The sequence below is a fragment of the Alligator sinensis genome, unplaced genomic scaffold (assembly GCF_000455745.1).
Source record: "Alligator sinensis unplaced genomic scaffold, ASM45574v1 scaffold206_1, whole genome shotgun sequence".
Lineage (NCBI taxonomy): Eukaryota > Metazoa > Chordata > Crocodylia > Alligatoridae > Alligator > Alligator sinensis.
The window spans coordinates 79,068-95,539 of record NW_005843055.1 but is presented as its reverse complement, the minus strand read 5'-3'; the positions used below and the strand labels follow the sequence as shown (position 1 = coordinate 95,539).

Sequence of the window (16,472 nt, the reverse complement as noted above, 5' to 3'; positions counted from 1 at the left end):
GCAAAAAAATGTGGACGAGGTCCAAATAAATAAAATAAATGCTAAATAAATTCTATTTTAAAAGAATAAAAATATGCTAGAGACACTACAGGTTTGACTTTGTGGCCTCTGCTGTCCTGCTTGCCTTTAGAGGGCAGCGAGATCTCCTACTTTTGTTTTCCAGGCGTCTCTGAAGGAAGGTATCTGGCTGTTCCTGGTGAAAGCCTCCGAGTTAAGGTAAATGGGGCATCAGAGCTGACAGCTCAACAACAGACACTTCAGCTCTGGCCAGATCTTTAACCAGACGTTTGGAGGAGCTGAGGATCAGGATGCAGAAGGATCCTGGAAGTGTCACAGGTGGCTTTGTGGGGATTTCTATTCCTACATCACAAAGCGGGAACCAGGGGGCCGTCAGCAACAGCAGGGATGGGGGAGATCCAGAACGGAGACAAGAAACAAACAGGACGCTGGCCAGTGAAACTTGCTGCCACGGGACGTGGCTGAGAGAAGAAACTCCCAACCCTGGGAAGGCCTAGATGTTTCTGTGGAGTGAGACTGTGGCGGTGACTTAACTAGCTACAGCGATTCCTACAGGGACGTGAAACCCCCGGCACCGTGCGTCCCCACGCCGTACACCGCCGTGGGGCTGCCGCGCTGCTCTCTGCAGCCCCTGGCCCTGCCCACTGCTGACAGGACACCGGGCTGGACGGGGCACGGGTCAGACCGCCCGGCAAGTGCCCAGCCTGGCTGGTGGCACAGCTGAAGGCTCCCTCCGCCGTCAGCTCGGGCACCCAGGCCCACACGCAGGCTGCTGTCAGGCCTCACCTGCCGGGGAGTCCAGCCGTCCGTCCGAGAGAAGGTCTTGCCACACCTCCTGTCCTGTGCCTGCAGGGTTGAAGGCTGTGATGTGGGTCACGCCAGTGCCAGCCTGGAGGGCAAGGGGGGAAACAAGCATTGGAAGATGCAGCCCATCCGAGCAGCGGGGCTGGCACCTCACACGTCTGCCGGTGCTGGAGCCGGAGCCCAGGCCACTGGCTGAGCTCAATGGCACTGCCCTGCACTCTAGGAGAGGAAGCAGAGGCCACAACTCTTCTCTGCCCTGCATCCCATTTGGTCCACCTCTGCCCCCGGCCCTGCCCCCCCGAGCTCATCAGCCGTCAGGCAGCCGCTGGGCTGGGGCCTGCAGCAGCTCTGCCCAGCGCCCAGGCACCTGCTGTCCTTGGGCCCGTGATCAACCCCTGGGCTGTGATCCCGGGCAGCCTGGCCAGACAGGCTCAGACGGAGATCACACTTCCCCAAGCCATCGGGCCTACAGTCCCATCCCAAAGGACACGCGCACACCCTTCCTCCCAGCAGAGTTTAAGGACCACTGAATTAGCAAACTATTCCTGTCCTTGCCATGGCAGGACTCGCAGTGTCCTCATCCCCGCTTTGCCCTGGGCGTCATCAGGCACTGTCCCTGGGCGTGCAGATGAAAGGTGCTCGTGCAGCTTGAAGAACACGTTAGCTAAACTCTTCTATGGGATGGCTTAGACAGGGCTGATTCTGCCTGGAGCAGGGCGCTGGAGTAGCTGTGACCCCCTGAGGGCCCTTGGAGCCTTGCTTACCTGTGACAAACACTGCCGCCCCGGCTGGGCCGCCCCTTTACCTTTTCCCTGGCAGAGATGGCCAGGGTGTACGGGTTCACAGGGATGCAGTGGTGCAGCAGGACGCCAGAGACCCGCTTGCCCTCCTTCTCCACGCTGAAGGGCTCGTTCCAGTGGCCCCCTCTCTTGTCCTCCTTGGTCCCCATGCCATTTCTCAGAGTGAACATGATGGACACGTCCACGTCCTCATCATTTTCATTTTCCACCTCCCAGACAAACACTCCCACAGGCAGGCTGGTGTCCTGGAAAACAGGGCATGCACAGCTCGGAGGGTGCGGCAAGCCTGCGGAGCACACACGTCCCTCGGACAGCAAGAGCCTGCACGAAGAAGGGCCAGCAGAGCGCACGGGGACTGGACCGTGAGGGTCGTGCACCCCAGCTCCACAGGGGAAAGCGCCCATGCCAAGTGCCCAGCTCCCTGCCTGTACTGCCCTCAGCGCCCTGCGGCAATGCAGCCGGGAGCAGGGATGGCCAAGCTAGATTCTGTCTATGCACCTGAGTGTCTCGTCTCCAGCACTAGCCGTCATCGAGCTGCAGGGCACCTATGGGCACAGCAGCAGCTGCAGGGACAGGAGACAGGCCTATGGATCTGAATACCGAAGCCTCTGCCACTGAGCACGGAGGCTGCTGCAGACACATGCCGCCACTGTGGTGCTCACGGGTACGAGCTGAGGGTACAACACCTCTGGCTGCCAGGAGCCCTTGCCCTCACAGTGCTGGGACAAGCTGCCCAGGCCAGTAGCGAGGGGTGGGGATAAGCCCTGGACCAGGGGGGGGTCTCCTCTGTCCTGAAACTCCTGGTTCTGGCACTCGCTCCCACAACGCTGGGTCTTCTTGCCACGCGTGTCCGCCCTCCTGCCCATGGCTGGGCTCTGGCCTTGACCAGTCCAGTGGCACTGCCCTTCACAAGCTGAGAGCACTCCCTTTACCCTTACCCATGCTACACCTGCCATGTGCCAGCGACTATCCGCTTGCTCCTGTCCTAAGAGACCAGAGCAGGAAAGATCCTGCCACACCTCCGCTGTCCCTTCCACCCTCATCACCCGCTTTCAGTCCCAGCCTGCTTAATCCCTCTTTGTTCGAGGGCTCTCCCCATGGCCTGTGCATCCTCTGAGACACCCCTCAGTTCTACCGGTAAACAGCTGGAACTGCCCCTGCCAGGGGGTCCTGCACACCGCGGCCCCCGTCTATGCTCTGGGCAGTCAGAGGCCAGGGCCCACAGCAAACCTGCCAGCCCAGCTCCCCCCAGGCAGGGTGCTGGTTATCTCACCGGCTGCTCAGGGCTCAAAGGAACAGCCCCAACCCCAGCCATGTGCAAAGTGATGGAGGAGAGCCACTGCCAGGCAGCAGGCAGGCTCTCATCTGACTCTCTTGCTGCCTTTAATGCAAGCCCCCGGGGCAAGCCAGGGCAGGAACGATAAGGAGGGACAGATCAGAAGGAACCTGCCAGGAGAAGGGTTCTGGGCCCTGAAAGGGAAGAGATCGTCTCCAAAGGCACCAGGCCCAGCGCCTGGTCTGTGATCCCCATCTCAGGACACAGGCCGCGCACCACTACCTCCTGTCACTACAGGATGGATCTGAACCAGCGCTGTAACAGTGCCCCCGACGTGGCCTGCTAGCCCAGGCCGGCAGCCACGGCCAGGTCCCAGGGCAGCTGAGCCAGACGGTGCATGGCCAGGACTGCTGCCGTAACAATCCTGCAGGAAAGACGGGCTCCCCTCCCAACACGGTGCATCACTCCTCAGCAACTCCTACACCAGGCTCAGGGTCCACTGGGCAAGTATCATCCCGGTGACGGGGACACCAGAGGATTAAGGGCGGATCAGAGAGATGCAGGGGCAATGGCCAGGGAAGGGGCGAGCCTCTCCCACTCACCTGGTAGTCATGGGGGATGATGGGGGTGATCTGCCGGCAGGTGAGCACCACGTCCTGTCCAGGGAGCTGATAGACTGTCCAGGCACGAGGGTACAGGGCATGGTAGAAGGCATAGTGACCGCAGTAGCCCCAGTTCCAGCCCTGCAGGGTGTTGGGTCGCTCCACAGACAGGACCTGCTGGTAAATGGTCTGCCCTCTGCGACGCAAGCAAACAGTGAACTGGGAGGAGACAGCGCAGAGCAATGAGCTGGGAGCACAGGGCAAGCCCTGCCCGAGACCCGAAAGCCCCCAGCTGTAGCAGCACAGGCCTCTCCTCTCCTCTCCTCTCCACTGCTGGCTGCCAGAGCCCTGCTCGCCCTGCTTTCACTTCTCTAGGAGGGGGGAGATGACAGGGGAAGGGAGAACTGGGAACCTGCGCCCACCAGCAGAGACTCTTGTCCTGGAGAGGCCCGGGCTACAGCGAACACGCATGAGAATGCCCCGTGCTACTGTCAGGGTCCCATCACTGGGCCCCGCTAAAGCACCTCGGCCAGCTCCCAGCACAGCTGCCCTCTGCTTGTGCCCGTGCTTGGGTCCGCAAGGTGCTACAGCGTCCTGACCCGCACCAGCGAGGCAGCAGGGCTCGGAAGCTCCTTCACCTTGCTGCCCGCATGGAGGAGGCGCTCCAAAGTCCTGGAGCCAATCTCTGGGCCAGGAGTCCTTCCAAAGGAGCCCCTTGTGCCTCTGCCCATGCAGCCAGGCATTAACCCCAGGACCTCAGCACACCCCAGCTCAGCAGTCCACCCTTCCTCCCCGGCTCTGCTTGCACCCTGGCCGTGTGAAAGAAGCCCCAGATGCTCCCCAGAGCCGCCCACCTAGGCAGAGGTCCTGCTGTGACTGCTCCTCTCCCAGCTTCCAGAAAACTATGGGAAAGGGGCAATAATGTGTTGGGCTGGGCTGCAGGGCCCCCCACTACAGCCAGCCTTGCTCAGGTCAGCTGTGCTCCTGCTCCGAGCCTGGCCTGCTGGTCGCCTCAACACGCAGCATGACGGGAGCTGGCCAATGCAGCCCCAAAGCAGTTGTACAGGGAGCAAAGTGCAGTTAGGCTGCACGTGCAAAGGGAAACGCTAACAAACCTGAGCTGGGCAGGGGCTTTACAGGCTGGAGGCGGCTCCACTTCTAACCTGCTGCACCGCGCCACGCTGCTCTGCACTGGCTGCTCCCCGCTCCCCAGAGCAGGACGCACAGATGCGATGGCAGCAGGTGAGTGGGTGGGACGGTGCCCAGGGGCCCCTCACTCACCTCAATGGGCAGGGAGAAGACAGGGCTTTAGGATGAAGCACCAGGCCCACCAGCATAGGGCAGGGCACCCACCTGGTCAGCAATGACGGTTTTGTAGTGGTACAGCCCAGGATTGAGCTGCCATCGGCAGAACTCTCCCCGCCAGCCTCGTGTGATGGTGCCGCCCCCAAACCCGCCCAGTGGGCATCCTAGCAGAGGCAAAAGGCAGCAATTTAATTCCCCCCTCCGAGACGGAGCCAGAAGCTGCTGGGAGGCTCCTGGGGACAGCAACCCCCCCCCGCCAGCCTCGTGTGATGGTGCCGCCCCCAAACCCGCCCAGTGGGCATCCTAGCAGAGGCAAAAGGCAGCAATTTAATTCCCCCCTCCGAGACGGAGCCAGAAGCTGCTGGGAGGCTCCTGGGGACAGCAGCTTATGGGTTCAGGTCTCCTCTCCATCGCTGTGGTGGGGGAACACCCCTGTCCCCCACCCCTACCCCCACCCCACCCCACAGGAACCTCCAGGGCTCCAACCCCCCAAAAAGCATGGAGGCGACCCCCGACATGACCCAGCCGCCTGGCCTGCAGCAATCCCAGGGTGGCCCCCTCAGAGCCCCCCAGCCTGCCCCAGGGCCCCTCAGCAGTCCAGGCCAATCCTGCCCACAGTAGCCGTGGGGCATCCTCCAGACCTGCCCTGCGCAGCCCCCTCCCATCCTGACCCACCCCACAGCCCCGGGGGAAACGACGGCTTCCCACTTGCTTTGCCACAGAGCCGCTGCAGCCCGGCGGCCATCCTGCCCCGGGGAGACCACCCTCCTCCACGGGCGCCCTGCCGGCCACGCTGGGAGCTCACCATAGATCTGGCGCAGAGGAAGCGAGTTGAACAGGTCAATGAAAGGAGCCTTCTTCTCTACATGCGTCTTCCTGTACCACCACCTCAAATACCTGCCGGGAAAGGGAGATGTGAGCACAGACATTGGGCCAGGTCTGTATTGGGCCAGGTATTGGGCCAGGTGGTATTGTGATACCACCTCCCTCTCCAGCACCCCTCCAGGGCACTGGGCAAGCTGTGGCCTCCCATCCGCTTCTGAAGGGGACAGAATGGCCCCGTGGGAACCGCCAAGCCTGCAAAGAGGGGAAGAGCCCGGCACGAACCCTGCCTGGGAGACTGCTTGGTGCAACGTGCCACTGCTGGGGACAGTCTGGGAGGGCTGTCTTGGGAGAGCCCCTTGCAACCAGGGGTTAAAGTGATGCCCACCCATGGCACAGAGAGCCTGTCCTCTCCAGCGGGACTCAACTACACCCAACACACGCCAGAAAGGTCACCCAGCCCCGGGGCAGACAAGGAACAGGTGTGTCAGCCATGCACACAACACAGACCTGCTGGTCTTCCAAGCAGCGCGAGGTGTCAGCTGAGGGTTGGCTCAGGCCGAACACATGGCAAGAGCCCTGCTGCTAAGGGTTGCAGACACACGCCATGGCCCCAGCGCACCAGACCAAACAAGTGCGAGCCTCTTGCCAGCACCTGCGGTGCAGAGGGAGCCAAGCACCAGGCCCGGTGTGGGCAGGGGGGAACCCAAGGGGGAGGACTCTGGGCTGGTGCCCAGCGAGCATCCAGCTGATGCCCGTTCTGTCCCAACCTCGGCAGCCTGTGGCCCAGGCGGGAGGCTCTCCCACCCCTCAGCACTGGTAGGGCAAGATGAGAGCAGCCAGAAGGAGCCCGCAGAGGTACATCTCAATCACCACCTTGTTCCCAGAAGGCCCCTTGGCGAGGGCACAATGGGAGAATGAGGCCACACAGACCTCAGCAGAGCCCACAGGCCACGGTACACGCGACAGCTAAGGGCAAGGGCAAGGGCAGCGGCAGCTGCGGCCAGCACCATGCAGCAGCTGACAGCCCGCACCCCTGCTTCATAGGCTACGAACCAACCACGCTGGGCGCTGCACATGCAGATATGACGCTGTCCCTGTCCAGGCAGCTCAATCTACCGCACCCCTGCCCCAACCCAACTCCACCGCACCCCTGCCCATGCAGCTCAATCCACCGCACCCCTGCCCCAACCCAACTCTACTGCACCCCTGCCCCATCCCAACTCACTCTGCTGCAAGGTGACCCAGACCTGCAGGCTCCAGGCACCAGGGAGGTGTCACACAGAGCTGCCAAGGGGGGTCGCTCCCGCTCTGGTTACTATCTTCACTGGCTACTCATGTGTTCAGAGGCCAGTCACTGATGCCCTGGGTCCCCAGGGTCAGCACTGAGCATGCCAACGCAGCATGATCCACACACGTGCAGCTTAGCCAATCATCAAACCCACACAGCTGCGATGGAGCAAGTCGCACTGCACCAGGACAGTCAGCATCCACAGGAGGATTCACCCAGTGTAGGCAAAGCCACGCAGTGCAGCTCTTCATGCTCTACTGCACGTGAGAGAGGAGAGCCCTGCTCCTCTCTGGCACTATGAACGAAGCCAGCCTGTGGCCTGTACAGTCCCAGGCCGTGCCAGTCAAACAACTTCCTACCCAAAGGCCTCTCCAGGTAGAGAGAGATGCAAGAACAACAGGGGACAAAACAGAGCAGGGTGCGCCCTTCACAGCCAGAGGGCTGCAGGGGACGGGAACAGCTGTTCCTCCACCTGCGGCATCGAGACAGCAGAACATGCAAGCTGTGCCACCTCTGTAACAGCCAGCACCGCGCCAGCTTTCAGTTAGCGCCTCCAGCCAAGAACAATTAGCACATGGATTATAGCAGGTAGATGGGCAGAGAGCTTTCCTGGCAAGGGAGGGCACAGTAATTTGGGATGAGGCCCGTGAAGCCGGTTGTTGGCAAGTTGCGGGCATGCTCGCTGCGGTGTGCCACACAGTACAGACAGGTCGTTCTGCAAGATGGAAAACGTATTACTGGAAATCAGGTGCCCAGGACAAGTGCAGCCTTGGCTGAACCCAGGAAACACACTGGCAAGCACAGGAAGGGGAGAGAGAGTCCCCTGTGCCTTTGCTTTTGCACACAGTGCTCACCATGGCGAGTGCTTTTGCACAGGGTGCCCAGAACAACTATGGGCCTGGCCACACCTGGCCACCCAAAAGCCTGGACAATACAGCCAGCCTGATTCAGTGCGACACCGAGCCTGGGGTGGGGGGTCAGCCTGGGAGGCCCCGGGGACACCAGAGCCATGCCTGCACAGGGACGCGCAGGGAAGGCAAGACGGGAGGTCAAGCGACGGTGTGAAGTCAGTGCGTCTCCAGGCCTGTCTATGCTGCTCAGTGCAGCCCTCAGCATCGCCACGCTGCACAGATGCCTCTCCGGGGACCTGGCTGCTCCCACCGCATGGCTCCAAGGCAGCTGCACTCCTGGGTTGAGAGAAGCACCCATGGAGCACGCATGGCATGTTGCAGTCCAGAGCTGCCTGGCACCCCAGTGGAGCAGCAGACACGCACCCCAGGCCCTGTAACACACATCAGCATCCCCCCACCGCCCTCCCCCACCCACAGGGACGCTCTTACTCAGGAGCAAAGTGGCTGTAGATCGGTATAGCTCGATGCAGCTCAACCTGGGAGCGGCCACAAAGAAACACAGGCCCACAGAACCAAGGGCCACAGAGTCAGTGCCGGCCTTCGGCAGCGGGCAGCGCCAGCCGATTCACAGGAAGGAGCAACAACCCACACAGGCCGTTGTGGGGCAACAGGGAAGCACCTTCCTCTCCCTAAAGTTTTGTCCCCCTCCAAGATGCCCTCTTCATACCTGGGTCACATGCTTAGTTGCAGCCCTCAACCTCCACGCAGTGCCCTATGGAGCAAGCAAGCACCAGCGTGGAGAAGGCTGCAAACCCCTGGAGAAGGACGCAGAGCAGTCCCTTGCTGCATGTGGTATGCAAGACAGCCCAAGCAGGATCATGCCGACAAAACAAAATGGGCTTGTGCCTCCCCGGTGCAGCCAGGCCCTCTCGCCTGACCGCAGCTCAGCCCCTTCGTCGCTGCTCTCCAGGGGTGGGTGACACTGTCCTCCACAGAGCTTACGGGCAAAAGGGTCAGTAAGACCACCTAGCCGGACTACCGGTGTAAAAGGCTGGAGGACCGTGCCCAGGCACCCTTCCACAGAGCACAGGGACGTGAGCTGGGTTAAGCATTGCCAGAAAGATATCCAGCCTGGATTCAAATCCACGGGAGCCAGAGAACCCACCACCTGCCTGGGCACCACGTTCCAGTAATTAATCACTCTCACCATTAAAGCGTGCTTTGCTTCCAAATGCAATTTGCAGATTCACAAACCAGAATCAACCCAGCTGAATCAATTTTCTTCTGGTTGACAGGGCAGACCCAGCTCTCACTATGTCTCTCCCCATCAGGTGATTTTTCCTGGATCACATTGGTGGCTCTCGGACATTTTGTTTTAGTCCTCTTAAAACGCAGCCACCAGAGCCGTACCCACCTCCCTGCTGCTGCCCACGGCTCCCCCATTCACATGCCGAGGAGCCCAGCAGCCTTCCCTGCCCCAGCACCGTGCTGGGAGCTCAGCCGGCTGCTTGCCTCCCAGGGGCCCGGTCTGGGTCACTGCACTCCTCGCTCCTACGTGCACAGCTTTGCTTTGGACAGGATTTAGGCTCGCTTTGCTGCAATAGCCCAGGTGGCTCTGAGCAGCACCCCATCCTCACCACTACCCGCTGTTCTGTCTCATCCACCATTTTTACCAGCGGTGACTTTGCTTTTCTCTAGCTCAGAGCCTCGGATTGCTCCGGCAGACGTTCCCGGCAGCGCGCTCATACGGAAACGTCCTTTTCAACTCTGGCAAGAGGAAGAGGAACTCGTCTGCAGGCGCTCAGCCAAGGTGCCGGCAGAGGAGCGCCCAGCGGAGGGGGCTAGCAGGGGCGCGGGGCGCTGCAGGCTGTAGACACCGGAGGGGACATGACGGGTCTCTCGGATGGATGAAACGGGGGATGCTCGCAGGGATTTCAACCAGGCAATTCCAGAAGTGCTTGGACCAGGCTTTGGTTTCCTGCCAACTGTTCCAGGTGTCCTACCAGCTCAGAGTCAGCGACTTCCCCCTGCCTGCGCCGCTCGCCCCAATCCTTCAGCAGCACAGCAGGCTGCGCGCAGGGCTGGGACGGCTGTGCCAGGACCCGCCAGCCGCCTCAAACCTGCAAAGGCACAGAAACGTCACGGGGAAGTCTCTCGCCCCTCTCACAGAGCTGTGGGGAGGAATATTTTCCAGTGCTTTGTTTTTCCTTGGGAAATTTACGTTTCTAAAAATTCACTGTTTCATAAAATTCATTAGTAACTGTGAATGGATACCAACACAATATTAGACAAGCTGGGCAGTTTCAAAGCTGTAATTCATGTTTTTCAGGTGATTATCCCTAGGAAGTGTATGAAAAAGTACATATGTGTTTTATTAATTTGTAAACAGGAGGGTAAATACACTTGCATAATAATCCAAACCAAAAATCAAGTTTGGAATTCATTTAATTGGCTGTGCAGGTTGAATCAAAACCAAAGCACGGCATATCATGCACAGCTCTTTGGATGTGCTAAAATTAGTGTGTCAACAGTCTTCAGTGCCTTCGGGGGTTTGTTTGTTTTTTAACTTTAAACAAGCAATGTAAGGGAAGTGCATGCTATTGTGTATTGTTCTTTACATTTTTACAAGTATTCCAATAAAAATAATTTCTTTCCACATAAAGCTGTGAATGTGTTTGAATATAACATTTAAACTACACTAAGTGCACTCTATATTTTTTTTTTCCTAATCAAATATTTCAGTTCAAATACTTGTGGCTATTGGGGACATAATATTAATGTGGGGATACTTTTTTATTTGACATATTTAGTAAACAAAACTAAACACACTAAATCAGATCACGCTCTATTTAGGGCATTGGAAAATTTTCCAATTCAAAATTTTCCGGAAAACCCCCATCTCTGCCTCCTCAACACCACTGCACCCTACAAATAACATGCTCCATGTTCATAAGCATTTGCATTCACCTGCAGCACAAAGCAGCACGCCCGGCTCTCGGGCACACGGGTCTTCGGGGCGATCGCGTGCTGCTGCTTTGTGGCGCACGCCATTAAGGCTCTGCAGGCCAGAGGGTCTGGAGGAGCGGGCGTCCCCGCTGCTCCCGACCTCAACTGCGGGGTGTCCCTCAGAGACACCCCCTATAGATCCCCCATTTCTGCCAGTGAGAAGCATCCCTTCTCAGCTACCTACCTCCCACACCTGCAGCACCAAAGGGTGCAGCCAAGTGTGTGAAATGACACAACCCTGTCAGCCTGTGCAGCCCTTTGCACAGCTTGGGCGTGAAACCTGTGCTGGCAAGAGTCCCAAGTGGCGCACACTCACCACCCCTACCCGTGTCCTTCCCCCAGGGGGTCAGCAGCAACCTCACGAGTACCGCCACTGGCCGATGCGGCACGAGGAAGACACTGGGAGAGCTGACCGAGGCATGTGGGCACAGGGTCTCGCCAAAGAGGCTGAAGCTGCCAACACCACAGAGAAAGACAAGATCCCTGGTTACTGCGCAACAAAGCGTGATCGACATGAACACACGGACCGTTGCACACGGCTCCGCAGTGCAAGGTGACGGCTCCTCCAAGGGCCCCGAGCCGCCTTCTCCATCGGAAACAGGCGCAGCACAGCGCAGCTCTGCCCTGCCCCTGCGCTGCCCGCAGCACATACTGCTGCCGAGGCTTTCGTCCTGGGCTCCCACAGTGGCAGCTCGCGGTTTCCAGCCCAGAGTTGGGGACTGCCCCCTGCACACGAGCTGGCCAGCGGCACTGGCGCACGTCCCCTCCTGGGAGCAGGACAGGGTGGTCGCAGACGGCACTTGATTTTCCAGGTATGCTTCTAAACTGTTCCATGCAGCTTTACATTGGTTTAACAGGCTTGTCTGCTTCAGGTTTAACCTGTCTCCTTGTTGCATGTGTCCATACTCACAACGCATCAGCCTGGGTCAAAAAAGGGAGGAAGGAGGACCCAGGAAACTATAGGCCAGTCAGTCTTACCTCGGTCCTGGGTAAGCTTTTTGAGAGAGTTATCCTGGCGCATGTCCGCGAGGGGCAAGCAGGGGAGGTTATGCTCAGGGGCAACCAGCACGGGTTCATTCAAGGCAGGTCCTGTCGGGCCAACCTGGCGGCCTTCTATGACCAGGTCACCAAATCCTTGGACACAGGGGTAGCAGTGGATGTAGTCTTTCTGGACTTCAGGAAGGCCTTCAACACGGTCTCCCACCCCATGCTCATTAAAAAACATGGGGACCGTGGCGTCGATGCCTACACAGTCAGATGGGTCGCTAACTGGCTGGAGGGCCGCACCCAGAGAGTGGTGGTGGACGGGTCATTTTCAACCTGGCGAGATGTGGGCAGTAGGGTCCCCCAGGGCTCGGTCCTCGGCCCCGCACTGTTCAACATCTTCATCAGAGACTTGGACGAGGGGGTAGAAAGCACCCTGTTCAACTCTGCTGATGACACTAAGATGTGGGGGGAAGTGGGCACGCTAGAAGGGAGGAATAGGCTGCAATCAGACCTGGACAGGTCACAGGGGTGGGTGGATGAGAACAGGATGGGGTTCAACACTGACAAGTGCAAGGTGCTGCACCTGGGGAGGAAGAACCAGCAGCACACGTACAGGCTGGGAACTCCCTTCTCGTCAGCACAGAGGCAGAAAAGGATCTTGGAGCCATTATTGACTCAAAGATGAACATGGGCCGACAGTGTGGGGACGCGGTCAGGAAGGCCAACCGCACCTTGGCACTTCAGGAGGGATGTGGACAGCATGGAGCGGGTCCAGAGGAGGGCCACTCGCATGGTCAGGGGTCAGCACGGCAGGCCCTACGAGGAGAGGCGATGGGACCTGAACCTGTTCAGCCTCCACAAGAGAAGGCTGAGGGGGATCTGGTGGCCGTCTATAAACTAGTCAGAGGGGACCAGCAGGCATTGGGGGAGTCCCTGTTCCCCCGAGCACTGCCAGGAGTGACAAGGAATACCGGTCACAAGCTGGCAGAGGGTGGATTCAGACGAGACATCCGGAGGCGCGACTTCACTGCCAGGGCAGCTAGGACCTGGAACCAACTTCCAAGGGAAATGGTGCTGGCTCCTACCCTGGGGGCTTTAAGAGGAGGTTAGACGAACACCTCGCTGGGGTTGTTTGATCCCAGTACTTTTTCCTGCCACTTTTTCCAACCAACTATGAAACATACTACCCCTGACCTGCCCAACGCCACAGGAAAACTCAGATCCCCGCTGACAATGGGACCCTGCCTTGGAATAGCCCTGCAGCTACCAGGCCCCCTCGAAGGCTGAGCAGATTCAAATGGTTTGTGAACCAGCTCAAAGGGGGATGAGGAGCCCCTGCGATTAGGGAGGGAAGGGGGGTTTACAGCTGCAAAGCAGCATAGTCTGCTACGTCCTTTGGATCAATTCAACACCTTTATTAGCGATTTGGATGCTGGCACAGAAAGCTTCTGGAGCAACTCTGCAAACACTACAAAACTGGGAAGAATTGCAAAGACGTTGGAGGATGCAAGCGCAATTCAGAAGGATTTCAACAGACTGGGAAGTTGGGCTGGAGCCAACAATGTGCAGTTCAATGTGGGCAAAGGCAAGGTGCTGCCCTAATCAAAACCACCAATACAAAAGAGGGGAGACCTGGCTGGGTGGCAGCGCTGTGGGGAAGGATCGGGGAGTCTTGATAGACCACAGACTCAATACGAGTCTGCAGTGTGATGCGGCTGCACAAAAGGCCAGTGCAGTTTTGTGCTGCATCAACAGAGGCATTAGTGCAAGACAATAGTGCCTCTGCTCGGCACTGGTTCAGCCTCCTCTAGGCGCTGCGTGCCTTTCTGGGCTCTGCACTTTAAAGCCAAGTGGAGAAGTCAGAGAGGATCCAGAGGCAGTGACAAATATGATAAAAGACTTGGAAAGCAAGTCACGCGAGGAGAGGTTGAAGGATCTGGGCATTTTCAGCAGGCAGAAGAGGCACTTAAGAGGGGACACGACAGCAGTCGGCAAAATATTGGGAGGGCTGCCGGAAAGAGAGAAAACGCCTTTCCCCTCTTGCTGCAGAGGAGGGCCCAGACCAAGGCCCTGAAGTTGCAGTAAAGCAGGCTGGTGTGGGACATCAGCAACACCTTCTTCACGGTCAGCGCAGGGAGGCAGTGGGATAGAGGCCAGGGAGGCTGGGGGCTCTCCATCGCTGGAGGTGTCAAGGAGAGGGTGGGCAGCCACCGGTGGGGATGATAGCAATGCCTGTGCTCCGCTACGGGCATTTCCCAGGCTTCTGGGCATTGCTGGTTGCCGCATGGGGTGGAAGGGAATTTCCCTCCCCTCTCCCTGCTGCTACGTGTCGCGGTGTTTCAACGCCTTCCTTGGAGACACTGGGTGTTAACCGCAGCCCAGGCTGGGGATGGGGACCAGGCTGTGCCAATGCTCCTGCTGGGACCTGCCCCTCTGCTCCAGGTCAGACTGATCCCATACGGGGGCAGGAAGGAATCTTACCCATGTGGTCAGACTGATAGGGATCGTTTGGGGTTTGCCCTCCTGTGTAGCGGGAGAAGTGGCCCCTACCCAGGACCTCTTCAGCATATATTAGCAACCTTGGGAGCAGCGGGGCGCTGGCTGCTGTGGACCCCCTGCTTTCCCAGTGGCAGATTCAGGTGTGATGCCTGGTGCCGTGTCAGGGCAGATTGAGTCCTTTTGCTGGTCAATGGATTTGTCTGGGACGTCTGGAAAGGGCTGAACCTGCCTCAGGCGGGGGGGCTAGATGACTTCCTTCCTACCTGACTTCTCACCAATGCCACGACTAAGCCCCACCACGGCGCTGAGAACCCCACGGCTCTCCCCCCAGCGCCGCTGCAACTGTACACGGCCCCGGGTTGCGCTGACGCAGTATCACAGGCGACTGGCCCACTGGCTAGGATGCGAGCCTGGGGCTTGTAAATGCACCGGGCAGAAGGGGCGACGTGCTCCAACACTGGGTTGGTGCTCCTACACCGTGTCCAAGTCTCCCCATCACACTTCTCCTGCCAAGTTCAGCAGCTGCTCCAGCTCCTCCCAGGCGGGCGGCGAGATGCCCAGGCCTCCGGCCATTCCCGTCTCTCCAGAGCCCTTCCCACCGGCCAGCACCCACTTCAAGTGTGAGCACCAGACCTGGGCTCGGTGCCCGGTATTGGTCTCGCTAATGCCACACCCAGACTCGGCACCCCCCTGCTGCCACATCCAGCACCGGGCGCGCTCTCAGCCCTTGCGTCGCTTGCAGCTCGAGTTCCTGCTCAGCGGGGCACGCACCGCTCTCCAGCACGGCCCCCCCGCTCTACCTTCTCAGCGCCTAGACACCAGCCCTGGCTTCAGCAGGCAGACCGATCAACACAGGGTCAGCCTCGATCGGTATCTGGACGTCCCCATCAGCAGTCAAAACAGCAGCTCTGTAAACCTGGAAAACCTGCATGTTTCCACCTTTCACGTGCGCTTTCACAGCAGACAAAAAAATCACGCAGCTCTTTTCACCTCTGGGCTGCTGCAGTGCAGCGAGAGCGAACCTCGCTGACAGTACAGTATCGCCAACGTCCGCACGAGCCCCGGCCCCAGCCCCAGCCCGGGGGTGTCTGGCGCTGTCCCTCCCGGCGAGTCAGAGATCTGTTTCAGCTCTGTGAAAACAGGAAGCCAGAGCAAGCCCCACCAACACAGCACGCCGGACCCTCCCTCCACAGCACCTGGCAGCTCCAGGCGAGCGTTTCCTCCTCTTCCTCTGCACTGGCAGTCAGGGGAGGACACCTACCGCGATCGCAGGGAGGGCAAAGTGCAGCGAGCTCCACCCGGGCGGCAGGGAAGGGGCTCATATAAGGAAGCACCACGCCACGGGTGACGAAGCACTTTGGCTCCTCTCCTCCACCCGTGCTGCAGCGGTGAGGGATGGGCGCTGCACGGCCCTGCCGGGGCAAGGGTCGGCATGCCAGGGGCTGCGGGGTGCCCTCTCGCTGCCACCGCTCTGTGCCAACACTGTCTCACAGAGCTCGTTGCAACCCGGCTCCGACACCTCTGCTAGGACTTGCCTGCACGGCTGCTTTCCCCACCTCCTGCCCTGCCCGGGGCCACGCTGCCTTTGTGCGCCCTGCCATTTTGGCCCTGGGGCCGGCTCTGCCTCCGCCCGGGAGTGGCATCGCTGCATCTGCACGGCTCGCCTCTTCCCAGCCACCACCTCGGGACCCCTCCGAGGGTTTCCACACCCAGCCAAGGGCAGGCAACCCTCCGCCTTCCAGGCCTGTAACCCGGGGCTCAGCCGGGCTGGGATGGACGGTGCTGGGGGAGCTGCCCTCGCCCTGGCCGTAGCCCTCGCGCCTGCAGAGGCAGCCCCGCGCTGCGCGCACAGGGCAGGACGACACGTCCTGACCGCAGGCACCTCCGCTCGGACTCGTGCCACAACCCGCGCTCGCGCACGTGTGCACAAGGCCGTGGCACGCACAGCCGGGGCTCGCGACAATGGCTGGGGCCTGGGTTCCCCCCCCGAGCGCCCGCGAGCTGGCGCAGCCCGGGCCCTTGTGCAAGCGGGCCAACAGCGGCCACGGGCTCGGAGGGCAAACGGCCGCAAAGGGCTTGCAACACGCAACTGTCACGCCATGCCACGCTGCCCCGTGCTCCCAGCCTCGCACCCACGACCCTCCTTCGTGGCGCAACACCGCCCAAAGCCCCCCTGCACGCGTGGGGGTCGGAGCCGCTCGTGCCCGGCTC

At 59.8% G+C, this 16,472-nt stretch overlaps 1 protein-coding gene across 1 annotated transcript in view; it reads right to left on the bottom strand.

The window, feature by feature from the left end:
- The window catches only part of GBA2 (glucosylceramidase beta 2), a 35,220-nt gene extending 18,858 nt beyond the window's left edge, over positions 1 to 16,362 (bottom strand). Inside the window, exons 1-7 of the mRNA XM_025193480.1 lie at positions 16,358 to 16,362; positions 15,252 to 15,380; positions 5,611 to 5,702; positions 4,854 to 4,969; positions 3,501 to 3,719; positions 1,628 to 1,867; positions 805 to 907 (exon numbers count right to left, since the gene is read on the bottom strand). Of these exons, the coding sequence (XP_025049265.1) occupies positions 805 to 907; positions 1,628 to 1,867; positions 3,501 to 3,719; positions 4,854 to 4,969; positions 5,611 to 5,702; positions 15,252 to 15,380; positions 16,358 to 16,362 (904 nt within the window). The remainder of the gene's footprint in view (positions 1 to 804; positions 908 to 1,627; positions 1,868 to 3,500; positions 3,720 to 4,853; positions 4,970 to 5,610; positions 5,703 to 15,251; positions 15,381 to 16,357) is intronic.
- Between the last annotated feature and the right edge of the window lie 110 nt (positions 16,363 to 16,472).